The sequence below is a fragment of the Panthera tigris genome, chromosome B3, assembly GCF_018350195.1.
Source record: "Panthera tigris isolate Pti1 chromosome B3, P.tigris_Pti1_mat1.1, whole genome shotgun sequence".
In the NCBI taxonomy this organism is placed as follows: Eukaryota; Metazoa; Chordata; class Mammalia; order Carnivora; family Felidae; genus Panthera; species Panthera tigris.
The window spans coordinates 135611882-135628685 of record NC_056665.1 but is presented as its reverse complement, the minus strand read 5'-3'; the positions used below and the strand labels follow the sequence as shown (position 1 = coordinate 135628685).

Below are 16804 nucleotides of genomic sequence, written 5' to 3'. Positions count from 1 at the left end.
TGCCACTACTGTTACATAGCAACAACTTTAATAAGATGATAAGCACATAAAATTAAAAATGGTGAAAAATGGTCACTAGGAATCGAATGTGACCAATAAAGGTATTTTAATGGCACAAAAGTTTAGGGAAGGAGAGCAGTAAACTAACACTTAGTGAACACCTGGCATTGAGCCAGCCAGCACCTTACCAATTTCCAGGTGAATCATCTCTGTTATCACAACCACCCAGGCAACTATTATGATTATTCTTCTTACATAGGTAAGAAACAGAAAGGTTAGGTAACTTGCCTAGGGCCACACAACTAGTTTGGCAGAAGAGCTGTGATTTAAATCTACATCTGTTTGGCTCCTAAATCCACAATCTTTTCAGGTTATCCGCTGAAGTATAGATTGATTCATAATCTAATTCTTTTTTTTTTTTAAGAGAGAGAGAGAGCACACAAGAGCAGGGGAGAGGGGCAGAGGGAGAGAGAGAGAGAGAGAGAGAGAGAGAGAGAGAGAGAGAGATTATCTTAAGTAGGCGCCACTCTCAGCCCAGAGCCCAATGCAGGGCTCGATCCCACGACCCTGGGATCATGACCTGAGCCAAAATCAAGAGTAAGACATTCAATCGACTGAGCCACCCAGGCACCCCCTGTAATCCATTTCTTTACAAAATACTTTAGAAGGATTCTGATCAGAAAAACCAACCCAATTTGGCTTTTTCTCTCTGCTCTCATGTGTGGAAAGCCTATTAGAATTAATCTGCAACACTTCTCCAAAGAAGACATCCAGATGGCCAACCGACACATGAAAAAATGCTCAACATCACTCATCATCAGGGAAATACAAATCAAAACCACAATGAGATACCACCTCACACCTGTCAGAATGGCTAACATGAGCAACTCAGGCAACAACATATGTTGGTGAGGATGTGGAGAAAGAGGATCTCTTTTGCATTGTTGGTGGGAATGCAAGCTGGTGCAGCCACTCTGGAAAACAGCATGGAGGTTCCTCAAAAAACTAAAAATAGAACTACCTTACGACCCAGCAATTGCACTACTAGGCATTTATCCACGGGATACAGATGTGCTGTTTCGAAGGGACACATGCACCCCCATGTTTATAGCAGCACTATCGACAATAGCCAAAGTATGGAAAGAGCCCAAATGTCCATCGATGGATGAATCGATAAAGAAGATGTGGTATATCTATACAATGGAGTATTACTCGGCAATCCAAAAGAAGGAAATCTTGCCATTTGCAACTATGTGGATGGAACTGGAGGCTATTATGCTCCAGTGAGCATAGTGAAACAGAATTCAAATCAGCTCCACATTTATAACAAACTTGCACATGAGTTGCAAGCCTTTTTTCAAAGTGTTTTCATACGTATTGACTCACTTTATCATCACAACATCCCTGTGATGGGAAGTTGATGCTAGCATCATTCTGGAGATGAGGTATCAACAATGTGAGATGCCTAACACCACACAGCACATTTACAAGTGAAGCTGAAACTAGGATCTATATGTCCTGACACTGTCTATTGCTCTTCCCATCACAATCTTCTGCCTTCAGGTGCAAAAGATAAGAATTTCTATACCTGAGGCAGCACTCTCTCCATACTTTTTTCTTAAGTTACACAAAATACCATAGTTTCTATGTCAGTAATAGACTATGCCTTGATGTTTTCTTCCTACTCTATAAGATCAAATTATGCAAGTAAAACAATTCTAAGGTATAATCATCATTCATTTCTTTGATTCTCTCCATAATCATCATGCTGAAATGACAATTTAAATCACAGCACATGTATATAGCAAGTGATTTCATTATAATCTTGAAAATCTATAGCCTAAAACAGTGCAAGCAAATTCCATTCGTACAATATGTTAAAAGAATCTAGTATTAGGTAAGATTGAACTTACATATAGCCATTGGTAGAAAAGATGTGCTAAGATATTCAATAATATCCTTGTGCAGAAATGGAGGAAAGGTAGCTAACGTTGATATCATCGTGTAGGGCAAAGTACTCAGAATATCATCATTGAGAAAGGGTAGCAAACATGTAGTTGTATAAAATATCGACTGTCCAAGATCTACAAAACAAAAGTGAGTAATCAGTCACTGAATATTTTGCCATTTAACAAAATATGCTAATTCTATATTTTTAGTTCTTATGAACTGGCTTAAATTGAAAACAGCTTTGCTCCCTTCTTATTAAGAGCTCTGAAACATAATGCTCAGTAGAGTGCATAGACAGTATATTTGTTCAATAAATGACTGGTGAATAACTGCATTAAGAAATATAAATATCGATTTCATGAGCTTTTCCTCAACCCTCTATCAATCTTCAGTAACACTGGGTATTCCTATTATTCCTTGATTTTAGAAACTAAAAGCACTTTCCACGTGATCATGAATCCTAAAATGTTGTCTAGCATTCTTACCATCATTACATTTTACACAAAGTAACTGTGGCACAAAGATGTTACATTATTTACCCAACGGAAGTTTTAGCAAAGTCAAGGGCAGGACCGGAAATAAAGCCAGGCTATCCCTGCCCCATCAACCAAAAAGCACAGTCTTCCTACATCTGGAGTGTTGAGCAATGAGGGAACATGCATCTTCCAGTACAGCAGCATATTCCGCAGGTGCCAAAGAAAGGAAGCTGTAAATTGATGTTGTGTGGCCCTGTGCATTCAGTTATCAATCATCACAGAAGGATGTACTACCTAGTGGTAATCTTCCTATCAACATCTTTAAATGGGGAGAGGAAGAGTACCTACCTCACTTCTAGAAGGACTGTTAAGAGGCTTAAATGAGATTAATATAGAGTGCTTAACACAGCACATAATGTGTGCTCCACAAGTATGGCCATTGTTAAATATATTAATAGTGTTACTATTATTACCTGCACAAGGAGCAAAAATAAAGGACATTCAAAAAAACCATAACTATTTAGCTTTAGAATGCATGTACACCAAATCCCAATATACTGAATATATCTTTCTGTTTTTAAGTAGGCTTCATGCCCAGCGCAGAGCCCAACACAGGGCTTGAACTCATACCCCTGAGATCAAGACCTGAGCTGAGACCAAGAGTTGGGTGTTTAACTGACTGAGCCACTCAGACACCTCTACTGAATATATCTTTTGATACTTCTGGATCTCCCAATTTGTGTGTCATTAGTCAGGACCTGACAAGGAAGATGTGGATCACTTTCCTGTCCACTATAAAAGAAAATTATTGGGTTTGTTTGTTTCGCAGCAGATTTACCTTCTTAGTGCAATTTTGATGCCTAATGTTATTTCCAACTATCATGGAATTAACCTGCCATCTCAACAAGCACATCAACTGACAACAGAGAGGATGAGGCCACCCGCACGCTGGTGAGTGAGGGTCAGTCAACCTTGGCCTCAAGCTGATAAGACGTAAAATTCATAGGTTGTTTTACTAAGAATTAAATGAGGCTGTGCATGAAGGACACCTTAGCTGCATTGTAACGTAGTTACAGAACATTAGTGCTGAAAGGGGCCTGAGAGCCAATCTGGAATATCTTTCAAGTGAGGAAACTGAGGCCCGGAGAAGGAAAGTGAGGGCCCAAGATCGCCTGACAGCTGGGAGCTGAACTGTGTCAAGAATGCAGCTCTCACCAGTGCACAGCCCTTCCCCCTGTGGAGACACCGCCTCGAGCCCTGGAACGGTAGTTCACACGCTCAGTACACAAAAGAGTCACCCAGAGGCCTCAGTAAAAATTTGGATCCCCAGGACACACCCCTCAGCGATTCTTATTCCTAAATCCCAGTGTGGGACCCAGAATTCCATATTCAAACTCCCTCAGTGATTCCAGTGTTGTTAGGAAACACTGCTGAACTCCTTTTTTTACCTCTAAGGGAGAGTCTAGTTTTTTCCTCTCTTCTAAGAACAGAGAACACAGTCTACAGATAACAGTGAAGAGTAAAGTCGCAACATAGTTGTAGGTAAAAAGCAAATATATAAATCATTCCCCCTGAAATTGTTGTAATTTAACACAGTTAAATTGCAGTTAAATGGATTGTGAGTTATCAAACTGAATGCTTTTTATCTTAATAAAGGGGCTCTAACACAGTGGCCCAGCCCAGGACCAGGCAGGTCTACAGTGACCTCAGGACAGGTTGTCACAAAGGAAAAGTACTGATGAGACCACCACCACAGTAAGCTCTGGCAGTCTTATGTTCAGAGAGTCATCTCTTTGAAATTCTGAGTGGATACAGGGATCACAGTAAAAGTGACTGGGCTCAAAACAACTACATAGTTACACAACAAGCAAATTTACAAATTTCTACATTTTTTTATATTCACTATAATACAGAACTGTAAATATAAGAAAAAAAAACAAATTCAACAATCATTATTTCATCATTTTTAAGAAAGTAGGTTTTTTTAAATTTTTTAATTAGGAACACATCTTAATAAACCATTAAACATTCTCTTAGGAGAGTTAGCAGCAAGTAAAGGGCGAAATAACTCCCACAACTCACTCATTTCCCAAATTCCAGTTTCTCTATACAGTGAAACTTTGGGTATCGTACTTCCAGAGACCAAATTATCAGTGTTTTCAAGTTAAAATGCTGTTTTAACCAATGTTTTAAACATTCATTCTCTGGAAAAATCCCTTTTCTTACTCCATGGTTTTCCATTTGATTCTCACAAATATAATACTGAATAGTTAAACAAGAGATATTGTACTCCTTTTTATGGGTTAGAAAATGGTAAGCAAGTGAGATAATGACATTGGCTAAAACACACTGTGTAAAGGGAAAGCGTTAGGCAAAGAAGCATGCTCTTAGGTCACTGTCCCAAAGCACCCCTAATAGTGTGTAGTATATGCCACATACAGCTTATAGCAGCACCATATATCATACCGACCGCCAACACTTTGTAATAATAACTAGTGATCACTGGTTAAATTTGGAAGAGTTCTTAGAGATTTATTCTTATCGAACCTCCCGGATTTAAAAGACAGGAAAAGTAAGTCCCAGGGAGATTCTGTGATTTGCCGCGAAAAATCACAGGATTAGTCAGTGGATTTGACGTGCCCTTCAGGCTCCATCTCTTACATTTTATGGGGGGCAGGTTTCTAAATCTTAGCCCACAAATCATAATTCCAACAAGCACCTCCATGATAAGCAGGTAAATTCCCACTACAGCTCTACTTGTCCTTCCAGCCCATTCCCCTCCAAATGTAGGCCGACCTGGGTAACATCCCTCTGGTCATAAATGAGCGAAAAATGACAGAATGGGAAAAGCCATAATTAAGTTTCCATATAAGAAGGCTTTAGCCACACAAAGACCTTTTAAGCAATTTATTACAGTAACAACGGTCTCCAGCATCCATAAACATACACATACATTCTCAAAGATTTTGATTAAATGCTCACCGTGTTGGCCGTGCTGGAGTAAAGGAACTAGATCCAGAAGAGTCACCAAAGTCACGTAGAGGCCTTGATAGTCCAAAGAAGGGTAGTCTGACAAGTGAGCATCACGACTTTGCAGGCCGCGTTCAGAGGGAGCATCTCGCAGGACGCTGTAAAGGAGGGAGCGAGTAACAGTAGGGTTGATGGAACTGACCTGCGGTCTTAGAGATGGGGTGAGTGGGAATGGCACAGGAAAAAGACACATGGTCATGGGCACTGTCAAATTGGAGGCATCTTGGTTTTCCTTCTTCCCTGTGCGGGACAAAATGCTGTTGGGGGGACAAGGAAAAAAAAGAGACAACAAAGACACAAAGAACAGCACATTACATTGAAATGACACTCTAAAACAAATAATAAAACTCCAGATATATCCCACATAAGATGCAATTGCCACACCAGCAGTGTCTACACATCGAGCAGGGGTCACATAGCTTCGTGCTCAGAAATACCAATAACGCACGGTTTCTTTCGTGGAAATTGCATTGCATCTCATGTGTTATCTGGTTAGTAAGGAGCAAAAATATAAAAATGCATGTTTCAGTGCCAAACCCATGTTTTACAGTTTATCGGTTTGGTGAAGGAGAGGTTTCCTCGAAGGAAAAACAATGGTTTCATCTAATGAATTAGGGCTTTTATACTAATTAAAACAAGCTTTCAAGGCAAAAGAAGTTTTCAGCTAGACTGTCTTAATCGGGTAAACAAAAACCTGCAAAATATAGGTATGGCACTTGCAGAAACATGTTTTAGCAAAGAATAAACATGTGTGTTTATTAAGAAAGTCTTAAAAATCACATGTTTATTGCATCAAAATAATGTCTATATGTATATTATGATACTGTTTCATGACATTCTATCAGTATCATTTGAGATAATGAAGTTTAAACAGGCATATGAATTTAGAAATAATACATATTTCTAAAATGTTAGCTAAACTACATTGGAAAAGCTATAAAATAATATATAGTAGATGGTCCGTAGCATATGTTTGTGAACTAATGATAATGGTTATTTATGTGTGTTTTTTTTAATTTTGCATGTTGGGGAGGAAACATTTTATTTTATGAATACAAACATTGGTTTATTAAATAGTTACCTTCAAAATTCTAAAGACTAGGCAAGCAGTATCTGCCATATAGCTGCACATCATACAATAGTATCTTATATATTACTGCTGCTACTTACGTTATTATTCAACAAAACTCACTAAAAACTAAAGGAAAGATCATTTAGAAAGTTAAAAAAAAAAGTTTAATGGGAATAAAAATAAACTCTAGAAATAAACTAGCTTTCTTTTAGCCTTCATTTTTAAATAAAAGCCTTTTAGTAAAAGCGATAAAGCAGAAAACTTGTTAATTTAAAAATAGAAGAAATAACTGCTTGGCCAGATGTTTTAAGTTTTTAAAATTAGGTTTACTATTTATCATCAAAGACAATAGTTATACATTATAATGATAATCTCTGCTGCGCTTACAAAGTGCTTTTATATAGTACACTTATATGTGAATCAAAATAGATAACAATTTATAAATGTTTCATTACATAAAAATAACCTTGTTTTACACTTACTCTATGTGCATCAAACATTACTAAGTTCTTAGTTAATGATATTACATTTACAATTTTACAGTGGTGTGAAGAATTGGTTAGTGTCGAGCATGCTTGCTATTTCAAATTGACATTTATTTTTATTTACTCTTAGTGCAAAATATGTTACAATGTAAGAAAAATGACTACATGCTTTTTATTTTCCATGTGCCTAATTTACCTCGATTTCCTTTGTCTTCTGTTACCCAATGTCCAGGGAAAAACAATTAATAATAATAAAGATAATTTCAGAATAGTTATGTAATACTTCTTAGCAAGAAATAACTTAAGATTTAGTGTTGTTTTTTTTTACTTTTAAAGGGATTAAATTAACCTTTTTTGTGTGTGATGTATTTATCTTAAAGTAAGATACATATACTTTATACTTTACAATGGGATAATATCAACATTCCAGTACCATCAGATTTTCCATCAGACTTTATAGTTTCCTCATATAACTTGATTATTCCTAAATGTACCACCTTTAAATGTTATGTTCTTGATAAGCCCAGTCACCAAAAATCTATTTGAATCCTGGAGGGTTCTATCCCACTGAAAATTCCTTTAGAATCATAATGGATATAAGTTAGAAATACTATTTCCCAAATTTCAGTCCTAAGTTAACCCTACTACCTACATCTTTTCAAAATTACAAGATGTGGATCTTCTAGAAGTGGTATAGAAAAACAACATTTTGCCTTAGAGAATAAAATTAGCTACATATCATATATTAATGCTATCCTTTAAATTAAGTACCGTTCTGTCATCAACTTTTCCTTGGTGGGGGAAATATAGCACATTATTTTTTTCGAGTATACTTCAGTATTGTTCCAAAGTTGGATATAATTTAAGACACTAGTCAAATCAACTTTGGAGACTCCATTTTGATATTTTTCCCTTCCTGTATATGTGGGGTTCCCAAATGATAGCAGCAACAAGTTCATACATGCAGGGAGGGAGAATGTCAGCATTGAAACAGTAAAACTTCTCTCTCACTGCCTCTAGATTTAATAAGTAGGTGAGGTTGAGGGAAAAAATGGCTGAAATGAATTATCCATGAAACCAGTTTTAAATTACCATTCATGTTTCAATGTAAGGAAATGTTTTCATTTGTGGTAAAACTTAAGAAGGGCTCATGAATCAATGTACAATGCATTGTGATTTTATGATGTTTTGTGAAGTTCATTCAGAAAAAAAAAAAAAAAACTTATTTCCCCAACCAAACTGTCTAACTCGGGAATGATAAAACCATCTACCCCATCTAAAATTCTTTCCCAGAGGACTATACACCCAACCAAAAAGAACATTAAGAATGCCCTGCTCAGAAGAGTTTGACCCAGCAACCAACTTTTCACCTTTCCTTTTCCCTCCTGAGATCCTCTTTATCAAATGTTTACTTCCAACATCAAGAGGAACCAAGAGAAGAAGACCCCTGTGGGTATGGAGAAAGATGAAAAGTTGCCCTGAGGTATTTATAGCACATAAAAATAATACATCAAATAAACTTTCTATAAGCTTATAAATTTTGACATCTTAGTTGAATCTATACACTAAATAAAATTTACTTTATCATGCGATACTCTAAAGCTACTCTGTGGACTTCAAATCAGTCATTGGAAGGTCTGTTTTCTTCCTAAGCAAGTAAAAATTACAATTCAACTAAGCTTATTGAACTGAGACTAGAATCCCTTTTAAAAAACATATCAAACATTTTCTAAAGAGTTAGCAGCAAGTAGTTTTCCCCAAACATAATGATTGTTAAAAAGATTTTATGCGCAAGCAGCTGGAATGGCACCAGAAGAGAGATCTGGGGGAAGGAGTTCCAAAAGACTGCATGACATAGGAAGACTGGAAACCTTTAAATATTCTGCCAGGTAAGAGGCAAGATCCTTAAAGAAGAACTTAGATATTTTAAATATGGCCCCAGAATGCTTTCAATGTAAAATGGACAGACTCCTCTGTAGCAATGAGGGGGGGATTAAACTAGATGATCTTCATAGTTCCTTCTAATACTAAAAGCAAACAAAAAACTAAACTCTGAAGTTGTGTGTAAATTGTGTGCCTGTTCCCATACTTAGGTCCCTACTAAATTAAAATGAGTACAAGTTAGCACTCAGACAAAATTTTACCCAGTACCCCAGGTCACTGCTAGATGAAATAATGCTCTAGAAGGGTTACTGCAATGGATAAAATCTGGACCAAAGTCAACTCAATTCAACAAATATTTGTTGACCCTCTTCTAAGGACCAAACTCTGCTCTAGGCTCAAGGGTTAGTAAGCTGAATACCCCGTAAGACTCATCTTCTACTAACCTAAAATTTAGGGAACCCCCATGAACTACAATGTGAGTCTAATTAAGAGCTAAGTGAACAGATGTGGACTATTCAACCACTGATATAGTTAATTACGGTAACACATAATCTCTCCGCTCCTGTGGATTAAATTAATTGAAGTTAAACACCTAGGCTAATCTCTGCCTTTGGGAATATGTACAAAGTCTACTGAAATCAGTAAGAGTCACATGCCACACATGAATACCAGAGGACTATTCCTCTAAAAATGCAATTCTGACTCAAATGAAGCTGCTGGTACTTCAAGTTGCAGATTTTACTCAAAATAATAATAATTTTAATTTCCTTGAGAATATCCAAATAGACAGAGGGTTACTCTGTGAGAATTTGTCTCTAATTCTTTCTTCTTGTTTCTTTCCAAGAATCTGCATTCTGAAAGCAAGAAGTGCTTCTGAATGTAAAAGTCGTCTAAAATGCAAAGGGAACCAACTTGTTAGTGAGTAGAAACTCTTACTGTCAATAATCTTGGACACCAAATACCTAGACCATCTTATCTGTCTTGAATTTTCTAATAGCATAAAGAAAATTAAGAAATATAAATATTATTATTATGGATATATATATATACCAACAGTGAAAGTGGTCATAGTTTGGTCCAATGTAGGACAATAGTTGTAAGTTCTATATTTCCAATAAACAAAAGAAATTAAAGAATTTTGCGTTGGGTTTTGTGGGGTTGTTGTTGGGGGTTTTTTTGGTGTTTTTATTTATTTTTGATTTTTGCTTTTTATTTTTTTAATGCTGAGGTAGGCAAAAAGAAGAAAGAAATTGCATTGGGTTCAGCCCAAGAGTTGAAACCTCTAAGCACTGAAGTTCAGCCTGTGACATGTTATGTTTCTTACTGTTTTCTTTCTTCTTCCTACTTCATGTGAGTGTGTCCTATAGGCTATCAACTCTGCTCTGACTTACTACCCACAACAAATTGCTAAGTGAGAGACAGCTAAAGCATCTGGGAATTAAAACACTATCCAGATCACCTCAAGTACAGCTCAATTTAACTTCCAAAAAGTTGGCAAATCTTTGCACTAAGCACTGCCTTTCCTCCCTTAATCTCAAGGAAAACCAAAACTATGCCAAGAACTCATAATGGATGCTGGTATTCCCAAAGGCCAAACCCAAGTATTTACTAAAAGAAGTGTCTTTGCACCATGATAACTAGTAATATGAGGGAGAAGCAATAGAGTGTAATTATTGAGAGTATGCTGTGGATTAAAACCACCAGGGTCAAAGCCAGGTTCCAACGCTGACTAGATAGGTGACTGAGCAATTTCTTTAACTGCTTTACGCTTTAGTTTATTATCTGTAAAATAGGTATAATACTACATTTATTTCATATAATTATTATAAGGGATTAAATGAGATGACATGTATAGTTCTTAGAACAGTGTTTGACACATATAATTACTAGTATTATCATACAATATTGCTATGATAATGGTAGTTATTGTTAATACTACCATTAGAAGCAGCTGCTGATATTGTCTTCCTTGAAAATGGTGGAACTTAAGAAACACAACAGATGAACATAGGGTAAGAGAAGGAAAAATAAGATAAAAACAGAGAGTGAGGCAAACCTTAAGAGACTCTTAAATACAGAGAAAAACTGAGCACTGCTGGAGGGGAGGGGAAGGGGGCATGGACTAAATGGATGTTGGGCATTAAGGAGGGCACTTGGATTCTACTCCTGAAACCAATACTACACTGCATGTTAACTAACTTGAATCTACATAAATAAATTTTAAAAAGAAAATGGATTCAGCTCAATGGCACAGAATCTTCTCCAACAGCTACTTGAACAAACTACCTTAACACCAGTTTTATCATTAAAATGCTATGAACCATGATCATATCCTAATAATCCATGGCTCAAGAAAATGGAAACTTCATGTCTTGCAAACATGACTTCAGTATCCTAAATTTCCAAACTTTCTGACACAATGACTAAGACTTAAGCAGTAGGCTTCAAAGTGCCAACAAATGTCACGGTTTCTTTGCAAAGTGAATTCAGAATCTGCTTGCTGCTGAAAAAACGCCTCCCACTTTGAGAACTTCCAGAATTTGTGATAAAGGACAATGTTTCCCGTTGAGAACCCTGACCTCAAAGACAAAAGGAGAATTCAAAAGAGCAGGATCAGATGCTTGTATATCAATATAAACAAACTGATTATTTCAATGAACACTGAGCAAATAATCCCACTGCAATTTGAAAAGAAGGGAAATCGCCTCTACTTACTAAGCAAGTATGAAATCTATGAATCTGATACACAGCATCCCTTTAATACAGAATAGGGACACCAAGTGTTCTAAAGAAGACAAGATACTCCAAAGAATAAAAACAAAGATCAGGGCTGTAGAAGACGAGCAGCTGACTTAAACGCGTGAAACTTCTTTCTACAAAGCATTCAGACTGCCAAAGGCTCGCCTTGGACAAGCGGGGACTCCAGGGCAACTACACTCAGTCGGAATTGGTGTTCCCTCCCTAATACCTGTCTCACAAAAATGCTGCTGTTACACAGCAAAAAGAAATAGTAGCAAGTCAAGTTGTGTGTTTCCAATATCAGATTTGGAGTGAGAAGATCATGGTAATGGGGAGACCAAGCCTTAGAATGTAATGGAAAGTGAAGCGTTCCCCTTTATTCTTCAGTGTTATTTCCCAAACAACGGAGTCTTTACTTGAAAGGCTCCCCTTGTTTTTCCTAAAGAGAACCATGAAGTAGATAGGTCCCTCCTGTCTCCGTCTTATAGTAAAAGCATCCAGGATTTGTTTTTCATTCCTTGTCCTCCTCAGAATTTCCACATCAATTGTAAAGCACGTTGAACGCTTGAAGTGTTGCACAGATTGTTATTACCATACATTATACTTCAAGAAACAGGAAATACTATTGATGAACCTAAAACACTACTTCTGATTTTCTTTAAGACCGTGTTTCTTATTAATTTTAGCAATGTAAATTCTCCTGTCAATCTCATTCTATATTAATGCCAGACATACAACCTTTATCACTGTATAAATCTCTTGAAAAGACGTAAAGTGGAGGAAAGCAGGCGGTAGCCATGCAACCCTTTTTTTTTTTTTTTTTTTTTTTTCAGTTAGGCCTGTGAGCTGACCTGCTATATACACCCAGAGAACTTGAGTCCAGACTCTTCTGGCAGAGCACTAGAAAACATAAGGCCCTTCAAAACTTTCAGTGCGATAAAAGTTTAGGTCCCAATCAATTCAGCAAAACTACCTAATAATTCTTTTGAAGTAGAGGATATTTTAAAGCTTACCTTAACAAGGTCTGAGAAAAGTATTTCAGGGTGTTTGCAATATCTGTTCCTGAAGGTACAGGATAAATGTTGTGAAGAACCCGGTTATGATATTCCTGTAAGTACCGGATCTTGGAAGCAACTAGATAAAAGCAAAACAAAAAAAAAAAAAAAAAGAAAAATTATCTTGTAATATGTATTAGGTACACAGCTTGTTGGGTTTTCTTTTAATGATTAGATACAGGAATTTAATTAGTATTTTAAGGAAAATATGCTAAATTTTATTGGAATGCCATGATAGAAACAATTTAAAAGATCTTTAATTTCTTATAATTGTATCCAGCACACAATTTTTTTTAAGTTATCTGGCTTAATATCCTATTCACAAATCTTCCATAACTTTTTTTATCACTAAGAAAGGCAATGCTCCAAATCATTGTATAATCACCCCCAAGTTAGCTTATTATCAAAATAATAATAGATATAAATCTCTGCCACCAGAGAATTATATTTAAGATTGCTTAACTAAAACTGAAGGAGAAAACTCAAAGGTCTTTTAACAATACTCCAAAAATCCTGAAATATAGGGAGTCCGTTGCACAATGGCATCAGTCAAAATCAGATTTTTAACTCAATGTGATCATAAAAGCACGTAGTATGTTTACTGAATGTTTGAACTGTGAGAATACGTTAAGAGGAGAGCAACTTGGTGAGTGTTGAGTAAGAATATAATGACTGAATAGTAATAAAAATATGAAAAATAAATGTCACATTTTTCCTTCCAAGGAGTTTCATAAATTAGAAAACTTCCTAATAGCTTTTCTGAGCAGAGCTGCTCAGATCTTCTCAAGATGCAGGAGGGACTCAATGGGCTTGTTTACCCTCCTAGACCTACCTGGAGTCACCAGCATTGTCCACATTCCTGACCTGACCTTTGACCTGGCTGCAGTGAATGGCCCAGTGCTAGTCATTCCTCTTTGCAAATCCCAAGGGGCCATGGTGATCACCGTCTCTCAGGTCTCCTCTTCCACAGAGCTCTCAACACTGTCCATTTGTCCTTTCAATCTTTAAGGCTACCAAGGGAGCCTTTTAGGTGGTATGGCTCACTGTCAGCAGTTAACAGAAGACATATCAAGTCCTGGAGAAGCAAGGTCTTGCTGTTCCCAACAGCCCATGGAAACAAACTCCTGGATGCAATTCTAACTGAAATGCTGGCGTAAGCAACTTAAAAAAAGTCATATGCTTTTGACAGGCGAAGAATCACAGAATGATGAAATAGAACTGGAGGGACCTTAGCGACCTTTTCTCATAACCATTTCATTTTAAAGATAGGGAAAATGAGGCACATAGGTAGTCAATGGCAGAGGTAGACCAGAATTTATACCCTTAGTTCCCAACCTGTGTTCCTTCCACTAGGACATACTCTAGATTACGAATCTGAAATGAAGTCAGTATGCAGATAGTGGGTGTTTGTTGCATGATATCAAAGCAATTTTTAGCTACTATTAGGTTAACCATTGATTCTAAATCCCACACATACCATTGATCAAATTTGCCTTTCCTCCCCCTACTACCTGCACTAATCCCATAATATAGTTATCATTTCCCACAAAAAGAAGTCTAGATTGCAGATAATAATACCTTGAGTTTGTATAGCACATCACCTCTGAAGAAAGCAACAAGTTTATAGCCGTTGTCTCAATGAACCCCATAAATGTTTGGTTGTAAATAACTGTTTTCCTGAGATGAGGTAAAAAGAAGGGATACTTGAAAATGTTTCAATTACATAATCTACAAAAACCCATTTTCCTCTCAGTGTTTTTGATCTGCTGTTAACCACCTTTGAAAAAAATCACATTACTGGGAACCTCCCCACCCATTAATACATAGTTCCAAGTCCCAAATATTTGAGGTATGTTCTAGCTAGCATATGTTCTCAGCTCACCTACCACCACAGGAGTGCTCTGTTACTGTGATTTTTCACAAGCTTTAATATTCAGCAGGTTTCTGTCAAGTATTTCAGGGACACCATTAACCATCCTATCACCTAAAGAAAGGTGTTGATGGTGTCAACTGTGGACAATAAACTCATGGGAAGAGAAAAGCCATAGATCCCAAACTCGATGTTTGCTTGTAATTCAAGAGCTACAAAACCATCACTACACAACAAAAATAAGCATTTAGAACCACGGGTGAAATGAATGGATATTCTTTTTATAGTTCCTTTTGTTAAAATGCAGCAATGGCTCCTTTCAACAGGTATCCAAACATGCAAGGGAAAGCAGAGACAAGAATCACTCCCTTCTTTGAGAAGTGATTTTAATATTTTACAAATGTCACATTGCATTGTCTTTATTTACTTACCTGTTTATGTTTTGTATATCAGGTTGTAAGTTTCTTGAGGGCAGAAACTGTATCTTACTCCTGTCTCTATACCAAGCCTAACACACTGCCTGACACTCAGTAAAAACTCAATATATTTGCAGGATAAATGAACAAATGAATTATTACCTTAATAATACCCCTTACCAATTGGGGGCTTTTTTTTTATTTTGCATATATACATCTGTGACTCCCACACTAGATTGTTGACTCTTTTTACCCTAGTGCCGGACATCTAGTAGATACTCAATAAATAACTGATGAGTGAAGATGATAACAGGGAAGAAAGAAAGAGGGGGAGAGAAAGAAGCACAAAGAGAGTGGTGAGTAATCATGAAAGACAACTTGTAGAACCTGTTGGAAAATGTTCAAGCTAAATTCTGTATTGGTGAAATGCAACAAAATCTTAGCAATCATAGATTTATTTAACTTTCATGTTTTCAACTATTTGAGAACATCCAGAAGGTCCCTGACATACAGTAATGTATAATTATGCTGAGGATGTGAACAGAATGCATTTACATTTCAACTTTGTACACAAAAAAAATGGTCATGTAGTTGGTTAGTAAGCCTATGTGAGCAACCAGCAGCCTCGCTGCAGCACTGAGTTCTTACTCTTTACTCCAATCATTTACCAGAATATTGTATAGAACCTCAGATAATTGAAATATAAACAAACGATCTCCAAGCTCAACTGACTGTAAGACTGTAAGACTACCTTTTTGTAGTAAGCTCCTATCCACCCTCTTCAATCACTGTTTCATCCCTCTCCACGTTCTTCAAAACTCCCCCACACCTACTCTTTTCCTTACAGTTTTAAGGAAACAGAAGTCATCTGTTACAGACTGCATTGTGCCCCCCCCCCAAAACACATAGGTTGAAGGCTTGATGTCAAAATGTGACTATTTGGAAATAAGGCCTTTAAAATGGTGAATAAGTAAAAATTAGACCCTTGGAGTAGGCTTCGATCCAGTCTGACAAGTGCCCTTATAAAGAGAGGACATTAGGACACAGGAGAGACACCAGGGATACATGTGCACAGAGAAAAGGCCATGTGAGGACAGGGAGACAGTAGCCATCTGCAAGCCAAGGAGACGGGCCTCGGGAGAAACCAAACCTGCCGACACCTTGATCTTGGACTTCTGGCCCCCAGGACAGAGAGAAAATTAATTTCTGTTGTTTACACCACCTGGTTTGTGGGAATTTGTGATGGCAGCCCTAGGAAACCAACTAATACACCACCATAGAGGAAATCCTCCAATAGTATAAGCCAGAGCTAAGGGTCTAAGCTCTGAAATCAAACACTTCTGGATTAAGACTTTGGTTCTACTTCAACTCCTTTTTCCTCATCTGTAAAATAGGGATAATCATAGCAACCTCATGGGGTTACTGTGAATATTAATCACTTACTGTGCCAACCACTTAGCATAGTACCTAGTACAAACTCAACACAGAGTAGACAGCAAAGCCTACTTGCATCTCCTTTCTTTTTCCAATCAAACATCATCAATCAGACCACTAGTACTCTCCCTCCCACTAAGTCATGGCCATAAGCATTCAAATAAACTCTAGAATCTCCCTTGTTAAAGGGAAACAAAAACTCTCTCCCTTGACCTGACATTCCCCTCCAGCACTGGCCTCTCTCTTCAGAGCCAAGATTATAAAGAGTTGTGTACACTCTCTCATTTCTCCATCACTTCCAATTCTTGGACTCACTCCTGTCAGACTTCCACCACCACCACTGCCCTGAATCCCCCTTTCCCACCATCATCTGGAGCCTCCATGTTGCCACAT

At 37.2% G+C, this 16804-nt stretch overlaps 1 protein-coding gene across 11 annotated transcripts in view; it reads right to left on the bottom strand.

The window, feature by feature from the left end:
- UNC79 (unc-79 homolog, NALCN channel complex subunit) overlaps positions 1-16804 on the bottom strand; it is a 270072-nt gene that overhangs the window by 211066 nt on the left and 42202 nt on the right. For 8 of the 11 annotated variants that reach the window (XM_042990436.1, XM_042990435.1, XM_042990440.1 and 5 more), the window contains 4 exons: positions 12650-12770; positions 7210-7227; positions 5409-5713; positions 1914-2084 (listed from right to left, as the gene is read on the bottom strand). In XM_042990436.1, the coding sequence (XP_042846370.1) occupies positions 1914-2084; positions 5409-5713; positions 7210-7227; positions 12650-12770 (615 nt within the window). The remainder of the gene's footprint in view (positions 1-1913; positions 2085-5408; positions 5714-7209; positions 7228-12649; positions 12771-16804) is intronic. The other 3 variants (XM_042990441.1, XM_015543373.2, XM_042990442.1) reach the window with 3 other exon arrangements.